Source organism: Heterodontus francisci, chromosome 18, assembly GCF_036365525.1.
Source record: "Heterodontus francisci isolate sHetFra1 chromosome 18, sHetFra1.hap1, whole genome shotgun sequence".
NCBI lineage: Eukaryota > Metazoa > Chordata > Chondrichthyes > Heterodontiformes > Heterodontidae > Heterodontus > Heterodontus francisci.
Genome location: NC_090388.1, coordinates 46,315,582 through 46,325,777, shown reverse-complemented (window position 1 = coordinate 46,325,777; position 10,196 = coordinate 46,315,582). Strand labels below are relative to the sequence as shown.

Below are 10,196 nucleotides of genomic sequence, written 5' to 3'. Positions count from 1 at the left end.
CTTCCTTCAGGCTGTTGATCACAGACCTCTCTGTACCTTTTGAAAGTAGCACGCACATCTCATCCTGCTGGTTCTTCACCTCATGGAGAGCCTCCTTGACCTCGACCCCCATCGACTGCAGCTGGAGCAGATTTTGCATTCTTTTCTGGAGATAGGACATTTCCCTCTGTCGCTCGCTCACCCTCTGAACACCTTTGAAGATAAAGAACCTTTTGATGCTCTCCTTGGAGTCTCCAGTTCACTGGTGTGAGGCAAAGAGGGGTTTCACGGTTCTCCAACCTTTGTAATCCCTTTTGAGTTCCTCAACGTTCTCTGGGATTAGCAGCGTAGCATTGAGCTTCCATGTCCCCCTGCCAACCTGCTGGTCATCCTGTAAGCGAGTGGTCAGAGAAGAACACCCACTTGGCGTCGGTGAATCTGACTGTGAAAGCACGGGACACAAACAGGAAGTCAATCCTGGAACGGGCAGACCTGTCCGCTCTTGACCAGGTGTATCTGCACAGTGTTCCGCCTGCAGGGTTGCTCAAGACGTTGTGTAGCTTGGCATTTTTTCCCATTTCCATTAGGAATCTGGACATAGCGTCCAGTTTGCTGTTGTCCCTGCCAGATTGTCCAGCTACGTTAATGATGCAGTTGAATTCACCACCTAGAATGACTGGTCTGGATGTTGCAAGCAGCAGTGGGAGCTGCTGGAAGACCGTCAGTCACTCGCTGAACTGAGCCAGGGCATACATGATCAACCGCAGCGGAGCATTGTTGTACATTACATCTGCTACAAGGATGCGGCCACCCACCACCTGCTTAACTTTGGAGATGAGGTTGCCTCCCCACAGCAGAATACCCAGGCCGGAGGAACGGCCCTGAACAGATCGATGGCCAATGGGACCACCATCGTGACCATTGCCTGCAAGTGCTGAGGTGTGGTATTCCACACTCCTGCAGAAACAGCAGGTCAGCTTTGACCTTGGCAAGGTAAACCATGGTTGAAACACATCATATAGTGGATTTAGTGCGAAGCATGTTAATCGAAGCAATCTTTATACTCATTTTAAAGTTAGGTGCTGCTTTCCACACCAGTTGTCCTTGCTAGTCCCAGTCCTTGGGTATGTTCCTGCACACCCATAGTGTATGCAAGCTGTTTCACATTCGTTGGGCTCAGAAACCTCCTGGTTTCTCGGGGGGTTTGTTCCACTGTGATGAAATCAGGTTTGGGAGTGGGGGAGGGGAGAAATCTTGTAAGCAGCAAGGCTTGGGCTGTCCTCTGCTGTTGGTGTCTTTCCCTTCTCAAAAGGAATCACTGCTCCCAGCTTCCTGGAGCTGTAGTGCGCCAGACGCTTTTTTGCTCTGTGTCCTGGAGCTGGGGCGCGCTGGACACAGTTAGGTTCGGTGCTTTGGGTTTGGGGCGCTCTGGACCCATCACAGCTTCCAGTGCCCCGGAGCTGGGGGGGCTTTATCTTCCAGCTCCTAAGTTCTGCCACTTCCTCTGCAGGTGCCATCATTCCGCCCCTTCCTCGTCCAATGAGGAGGAGCTGCCTAGTCTGTCTCAGATGGTAGCCTCCTCTTGCCACTGGTTTGGGTGGTGGCCTGTTCCTTTTTGGAGGTTTTTTTCTTTATGGTTTTCCTTTGTACCACTTGCCACTGACCTGTTTGTCCATCTGCTGCCTCCTCCTCCATTGATTCTGTCTGTAGAGGAGGGGCTTCTGGGCATGGGGTAGGTGTTGGGTCGCTGGTTGCAGCTGCCTTCCCTTTCTTCTCCTTCTCAGGTAGGCTTTCCTCACTGCGGGGAGGATTGCTTGCCTCCTTCCCAGCACCAGACGCATTCACCGTTCCTTCTCTTGGTCTTTCCTTGGACCTTGCCGCCTGAGTATAACTGAGGCAGCGTTTGGGGCAGGTTTTGTAGAGGTGGCATACCGTACAGGTTGCAGCATTTACTCAGTTTACAGTCCTTGGTCTGATGGCCTTCCTTCTTGCAGTTCTTGACGACTGTGCTGCAGTTGGCTGCCACCTGACCAGATTTGCCACAGATGGACAAACGCTGGGCTGCCCTGCCTAGAACAAAAGCCTTGACTTCCCCTGATAGCGAAGCTGGATGGAGGATGGATGATGGATCCATTGGCATCGACCTTCAAGGTCACCTTGACCTGTCGCTTTCTGGTCCAAATCCCAAATGGATCCTTGACATTAGTGCTGCTGCCAGCCACCTCAACGTACCTGGCGAAAAAGGAGAGTACATCCAAGACAGGAACATGGGGGTTATCGAGGCGAACTGTCACCACCCAGTTGCATTGTGACGTGACGGCAGCATGAAGAGTGGCTCCACTGTGAGGATTGACAGAGGGAGCCTGGTTTCCCTTCTCCTTGAACACCTTCAAGAACTTGATGCATCCCGCCATGTTCTTGAACGTTACGCCAAAATATTCGCTGCTGAGAAAGTCCTGCAGGCAGAAAATGTCTGCAACTTGGAATCCACAGCAATCAATAAGGATTTTCTTACTGAGGAAGGTATGGTCCACAGATGCACCTCCCTTATCCTTCACCATCCAAACGTGTTATGCACTCCCTGGTCTGAAGCTCTAGAATTGTTTATAACCATTTTACTCAAAACCTACCGGGAACACACCCTTCCAAACCCGCAGACCTGCCAAATTCAAATGCCTGAATGCAGTGTTGTAAGAAATATAAATGGAGCAAAGGCAAAGCCTCTAGATAAATGAGTTCTCATGTTGCCTTCGCAGATTTCAGATAAGAGGTATTTTATTACACAAATCAAGGCAGGAAGGAGAATATGGGAAACTAAGCCAAAGCTATCTAGGCAGAGCTGTAAATAAACTCAAGTTTAATCAGATAGAGGACCTAAGCAGGAAGGCACAGGTGTAAAAGATAGAGCGAAGTCCAAATGGCAGAGCTATGCATATCTAAAGCAGGGCAATTATAGGCCAAAAACCTGACATGCTAGCTCAGTCACTCTTCATTCAAGAATTAGAAGTACGGTTGAGAGAGATATTAGAGGCTCACCTAGAATTCCAAATACTCAAATTGCCCAAAGGACTGGGTGTTGCCAAATGCAGACATAATTTGTCAAAACTAGTTCAGCTTGGCAACAGGTGCCAATACCGAGAACAGCAATTCACAGTGTCACTTGGCAGCTTCATGTGGCACTTGTGGCAGAACCTGCCTCTCAAGGATTGACCTTCACAGCCAGCAGTAAAGGTGCACCAAGAGAAGACACCCCACCTAAATGGATTATTGCTGTGTGCCATTATCTTTCATAGATAGAAGGATGCCAACAACAGCTCAGCTGGATTCAGAGAAACCTTTCAGGTGAATCATCACAATCCTTCTTCCTACTGCAGCTTACTTGAATCTTGGGTGGAAGAGGGAGGGTGACCAGCATAAGGCAGGAAACAAAACTCTTAACTTGAGTTTGTGCTAACATACCACTCACATTCAACAGTATGTACTCCAGAAGAATCCAACACAATAAATGAAAAATAATTTTAAAGGCAATCTCGCTTTCTTTCTCTTTCCACTTCCAGACATTTTACTTACTGCCAGAGCTATTTTTTTGCTGTAAACATAAGCAGTAAGGGTGTACATTAAAATTGAGAAACTTGGATTTCAACCGACATTGTTGACAGTAAATGATAAGTATACTTTCACTGATCACTCCAATGTTCCAAGAGCTTTCATATGTGGGTCAAAAATCTGAGTTTGAAGATCAAATTATTACACTGGGCAAATGCAGCCTGATAAGAGGAATAGATCAGCGATCAGCTCTGAAAATCGCACTATTATAAACTGAGCCAAACAAATCCCATTCAGCTAGTTTATTTTGCATTGTCAAAGTTTAATGTTAACTTTAAAAAAAATTACAAATAGCAATTGTTAACATGTAACCAACATTACTCCATAATGTGCAACTAAATAGCAAGGGGGAGATATTGCACTGATGTCATTTATTTCAGTTTGTTAATCACCTTGTGATGAATTCCAAGCCCCACACACCTTTGTGTTACTATGCTAGCTCTGACCTATATCAAAACAATTCTTGACATAGCAAAACCCTGCGACATGACTGAGCATTCAAGCAGTTTCTATTGCCTAAAAAGCCCTATATAATACTTAGAGTTTTCAGGCTTGTTCTAGATGTGTTTGTCCCCAATTGCAGCAATTCTGAAGTTACCAATCTCATGTTAGTTATGGTTTTAGATAAGTCTTTCCTAATATTAGTACTGCATGGATGAGCTAGCTCACAGTAAAATGCATCAAGTCAAATTATTTTTCATTAGCATTATTGTCACACATCATACCCAATCTGAGCACAGATATGCAACCTTCTCCCAGGCCTCTGTCAATGAAGACCTTTAAGAAGCAGCCATAAATGAAGCCCCCAACCTGCTTGGGAACCTGCTGGGAGATGGCCACGGTTTACCTGGCAGTATTCCCATGTGGCCAGGGCCTGTCACAGTGCTGGTAAAATGCCAGTGGAGGTGGGTAGCGACAATTAATAGCCACCAGTCTCTGGGTGGCAGGAAGCCTCACTACTGCTGTTCCTGACTCTTAACAATATCCTGTGGCAGTGGGAAGACGTTGGGCTCCCCTTCCAACGCCTTCTGCCACCATTTTACAAGCCCTCCCACCTCCAGGGCGTTGGTACAATTCTGGCCATTAACTCTGTTTCTCTCTTCACAAATATTGCCTGACCTGCTGCATATTTCCAGCACTTTTTGTTTATATTCGACACAATAATAATGGTGCTAACAAACCACATACATCACATCACCTCTAAGCCAATATATTTATCTTCAGAAGTATACAACCACGCATGTGCAGACTCCAGAATTATTACTTTCAAAATCTGTGAAATGTGTACATATAAACATTAGCAATACCTCCATCTCTCAAGGAAGTAATAAACTAATCTGACTACGGATGCAAATTAAGTAATTTGTTGTCAGCAAAGTAGAATTTATGAAATCTTAGAGATTTTGCTCCAATGCTGCCACAATACCTTTCCTCAAAGTTTGAATACATATAAAATTAAATAATCTCCAAGTATGCAAAACGGACTTGGAAATAATTGCACCCATATTCAAGTCTTGAATTCCCACCTACAGTGCCATGAGATCAACTATTAAAAGTCGTGCACATAGCAGTGTCACACACCTTTATGTAAAGCATCCAATTATAAATGCATTTATGCAAGCACACGTGGTCAGGTCATTCTTTGCACAATTGACTCGCCTGGTTTCCCCAACTCAGTAATTTCCTCAAGAGTTGCAGTTCACAAAAGTTAAACAAACTAAAATTAAAAACACCTCCTAGCTGGATATAAAATGCAGGAAAGTTTCTACGTTTTAAAAAAGTGATTCTAATAATTCGAATTTCTTGACTATTACAGATGCAAATTAATGTTTCAGTTCATTTCCTCTAATAACATATCCGTTTCGTAAAAATTCTAAACTGAATAACAAAATCACTCATCTGCAAGCTGAACGCTAACTGAACCCACCAATCAAAAAGACAGTAATATCTTATTTTTAATGGAAAACACACCTAGGTTCTATTTTACGAGCAATAATTAGAAAACACATCCTCTGACTTAAGCATAAAGTGGTTACCTAACCTTAATTTGAAAGTTTAAAAGCGATTTTATTTTATAACATGCACTAAATGAAGTTGGAAATTGGTATTACAAAATATCCGCATTGTCAATAAACCAGATACAACAGACTTACCTTTGGGCATCTTCCGTATAATGTTAAAAACTCTGCTTTGTTCAATTAGGTCTTTTGCTCTGAAAAAGTGCATAGCTGGCGGGAATTTACCAGTTTTCATTCCTTCCGCTATTTCCTTTTCTTTTATTTTCTTAAGTATATCATTAACCTGGAGCTCTTTTTTGGTCGAGAGTAGATTACCGCCTGTAAATTCGAACTGCTCCAGTTTCATCAAAGTATCTCGGTCAGCCGGAGTTGGAAACGTTTGGCATAAAGCAAACAAATGAAAGAGAACTGAAAACGCAACTATCTCTTTTCTGAAATCTGATTCATTCATTTTCAAAAAGCCACACGGCTGCACACAATACTCAAAAGTCGGTCAAAATTAAATAAAATACTAACTAAACGTACCACCAGTTAAAACTTCAACCTGAAATATTAAACTCTCAGAAACGAAACTTTCATTTCTGTAAGAAACTCACACTTCCCTTTCATGACACAGCTGAAGTAACCGTTATCGCAGAAAAATAAACAAGTCACTTCTGTATCCCGATACCCCTTATAAATTTGTGACTTGTTAAAGTTGCACTTCTGATCATCGGGGAATTAAAAGTTTAAGGGAATAAGGATTAAAGGTCGGGAGCATTCAACACAATTAAAAAGCGACGGCGGACAGATAAGACGTGCAAATGCTGTAATTTTTGAACAGCCAGGCAGTGCATATGCCCTGTCACTGCCCCGTTGCGCCCGTCACCGGGGAAAGCTCTGGGGGAATGTGCTACTTCGCCTGGGACTAAGCCGGGAGCCGGCAGCGGGCGCGCTCTCCGCCTATCAGAACAATCACTTCGAAAGCTGAGACGCCGGGAATGGAACCTTGTGTGATCCAATAGAACGCTCGCGCACTACCGCCTTAAAGTAAACAGCAACAACAAATCGTCGGGATTTCGGCGCCAATTATCACAGAAGAGAGGGAGAGGCTCAGTGCAACAATTCAACTCAGTTAACCAAAGTTTCCCCTCCAAAAACCCAGCGCGGTCTCATTAAAGAACTCAACATTAAAGCCCCGCAGGGAAGCCGCAATTTGAAGGCGTTACCCCCTCCCCCCAATAACTCCGCTCGGTTCCACTCAGCCCATTGGCTGGCACCCAGGAGACCGCGGCGTCACATCCTGTGGAAGGCGGTGAGCCCTCACACTATCGTGCGGGGGTGTCGCAGCCCAGCAGCCGCTCGTAAAGACCCGCTAAAGCGAGGACTGCTTCGGCCTCGGTCCACCGGGTGCCTCAGCGGTGCTTGTGAAAAGCAGCTTCCGACTGCATGATGCAGGCTGAGCGGTTTTGGTGAAGTGATGTCCCAAGCGGTGAGCGGGGGAGTTTGTTCTGGTCTCCCTCCGGTGTGTTGAGGAATTGGAGCGCTCCCCTGTTGTTGCCCGGCCATCTGTTCCTCGCTGAGAATGGGGCTGCGAGATTGTTACATTATTACACACGCACGCTTGTACTGACTGAGGGAGAGGAGCAGTCCCGGCCATGGCAGGCAGCGCAGGCACTTACACTCAGCACATTCCTTACACCAGCCGGCATTAGGAGACTGGAAGGAGGGGGGAAATAAACACAAGGAAAAGAAGTTCGAGGAAAACTATCACATGTGAGAAAAGGGGGGTTTGATGCCATTTAAAATGTCCGAGGAATGTCCATCTTCGACCGTTTCGGTAGAAGAAATTCGTTCTTGGTGGGAAGTACCCGCCATCGCACACTTTTGCTCTTTATTCAGAACAGCATTTGGGCTCCCAGACTTCGAAATTGAGGTAATTTTATTTTTTCCCTTCAATGAGTTATGAGACTTTTTTCCTGTAAATGATTAAGTTGCCTTTCTGAGCCCCTGTCATTTCAAAGAATTGAAAGTTTGTAATCATATGGGTGCAGGATGTCAATCTCGCCTCCCAGCTGCTGGCTCAATTCTATTGTGGTTCTAAAAGCGCTCGATTGCTCAATGATGGGCTGGTGCGGACTTTAATCATCATTGTTTGCCTTTTTGTATAAAACGTTTGTCTCTGTTGAAAAGTTTAATAAAGTTTGCATCTCCTCGATGTGGAGGGGGGAAGGACATAGTGTGTTTGATTAGTAAAGAAGGAGCGTGTCCTCCGGTAAGGTGCTGCTGCTCTTCATGATCTGCTCTACCACACATCCATCACAGCCATGGCATTGTTAGGAGAAAGAAGAGCCACATGCTGCTTACAAAGTTAGCAGTTTTCCCTTTTAAGCTACATTTTTTTGGTAGAAAAAGCCCTGGAAAGGCGTAGGTGCCCCATAACTTTTAAAATGTGCATTTTAACAAAATATAATCTGGAATCAGCTTAATGTGCGTTTCGCAAATGGCTTGATCCATCGACGAGGCGCTGAGTATTTCGGTGCATTTCGCCACTGTTGATAGAAAATAAGTGAAACAAATTAAACTTGTGATGGACCATGTTAAATTCGATAGCTGGCGTCCAGGGTGTATAAGAAAATAGCACGTTCGTTAATACAGTTTAACGAGGGGTTTTAAATACCCATATCGAAAACGAAATTCACAAAATCATTCTGTTTGAGGTAAAATTAAACAAATGCACTCATTCACCCGGCTCTTTCCGATTTCTCATCCTTTTCCCCATTGTTGTTTTTGTTCGGTGAACCTATTGTTTAAAGCTGTTTCCATTGGAGGGAGGGGAGTTGGAAGGCTTAATTCACAATGAATGTTTGCTTATGTTTCTCGGAGAAGTTTTTGTTTCGATGTTTCTGAAATCCAAATGAAATGGTTTTTTTGGGTATGTATGAAGTTGCAAGCAAGAAATCAAACCCTCCGAGTTGAGTTGGTGTGTCCGGTGTGATTTTTTTTTTATCGTCGAATGTTTGTTTACTGGGAGGCATGTTGTGCAGCTTTTCAAAACAAAGCTCGGACTTCTCGCAGAATGCAACCCGGAGCAAAATTCACTCTTGCTTTAACTTGGTGGGTTTCACGATGTGTCAACCAGCTATCAGCTGGGTTACGTATGTTTGTTCATTTTTGGGGAATAAGTTTGTTTTCCCTTTATTGAAATGCAACAAGTTGTCTACTTCTTTAACATTATAGATTTGTAGTTCAAAATATGTTTTTTGCGGTGTTTGCAATTTATTATAAATGGAAATTCCTTTCATCCGTTCACATGTTTAATACTTGAAACCCACTCCTAAGATGGAGTGACCAGTTCCATTTTATCTTTAAGGACATGTTACCTTTTTAACCTCCCGCTACCCTCCTCTATTTCTGCACCACCCACCCCAAATCTATTCACTGGTTTGTTTGTTTTACCATTCTCCCGTGCTGTCCCTAACTAGTGTACCCATCCGTACCTCCATGACAGATTCTATCCTGACCCGTTTCAAACTGTTTTGGTCGTGGGCCTAGTAAAATTGTTGTTTTTATGTGTGTTCATCGGGATTTCACAGTTCGGTTTTCAACCGTGTTGCTGTCCTTGGTAGCAATTTTTTTGGTTTAATACATTAGTCACTTTGGTTACAGTTAACGTGCAGTTTGGATAATCTTGTGCTGGGGTTGGTGCACATTTTATTTGTGTTACTGTGTTTACTATCATCTTAAAAGTATCAGACAGTAATACTTTAAAACGGAGTCAAATCTCAGTCTGTTCTTTTTCTTTTGGGTTCATTATCAATTTGTCCAGAGTTTTTAAAGCGTGAACAATATGATGGGTACTGGTGGTTTACAACAATGGCACCAACTGCACGAGGGGTTCATATTCCATGAACCATTGGTAACTATCATAACTTGTATTTGTACAGTACGTGTGGCATATAGTTAGGATTATCAAGGTAGTTTAAATGCTGTTTCTAGATGCCCTTTACCATTTTGGCTGTGGAATGATACCATTGTGAGGCTGGGTGATAATAGTCCTATAGTATGTGTTGATTGTGATGTAGTTCTGGTGCGTTTAGCAGATTGGTGTATCTTTGTGAGAAGTTGTAAGTGTAAAATGTTCTGGTCACTGATATGAGGTTTAGAGACTGCATGTCTGGTACAAAGTGGATTATTTAAGAAATAGTGACTTTTGATTCGGAGGTTCTTGTTGGCAATGGCAGAATTAGTAAATGCACTGGCAAATATAAAACAGAACCTTGCAGACCAGAAAGACCCCAGGTTCAATTCCTAGTTTATGCTGAGCTACCTGACTTCAGTTGCAATGACAATTAGTGCACTACAATTGGCCTCAATATTTCCAGTGTAGTGTGTGATGTGAAGTGAAAATAGGATCTGGCTCTGGTGTGGTACTCGCTCATGTGAATGGTCATTGAGACAAAACATCAGAAAGTGCTTGGTACTCATGGAACTATAGATCAGTATGACTCAGTGCCTTCAGGAAAGAAGGGGGAAAACACAATACTTTATACTGTGTACTACAGGCATAACTACTGAAGTTAGTGTGTAAAGATGTAATGCTTAATTTAAAGC

General features: G+C 43.7%; 2 protein-coding genes across 4 annotated transcripts in view; one reads left to right on the top strand and one right to left on the bottom strand.

Annotated features, from left to right (window-relative positions):
• ada2a (adenosine deaminase 2a) overlaps positions 1-6,837 on the bottom strand; it is a 78,788-nt gene extending 71,951 nt beyond the window's left edge. The window contains exon 1 of the mRNA XM_068050655.1: positions 5,739-6,837. Coding sequence (XP_067906756.1) covers positions 5,739-6,054 — 316 coding nt within the window. The 5' untranslated portion in view covers positions 6,055-6,837. The remainder of the gene's footprint in view (positions 1-5,738) is intronic.
• Positions 6,838-6,926: 89 nt separating this feature from the next.
• Positions 6,927-10,196, top strand: part of cecr2 (CECR2 histone acetyl-lysine reader) — a 178,097-nt gene continuing 174,827 nt past the window's right edge. For all 3 annotated transcript variants that reach the window (XM_068050654.1, XM_068050653.1, XM_068050652.1), the window contains exon 1: positions 6,927-7,518. In XM_068050654.1, the coding sequence (XP_067906755.1) occupies positions 7,378-7,518 (141 nt within the window). In that variant the 5' untranslated portion in view covers positions 6,927-7,377. The remainder of the gene's footprint in view (positions 7,519-10,196) is intronic.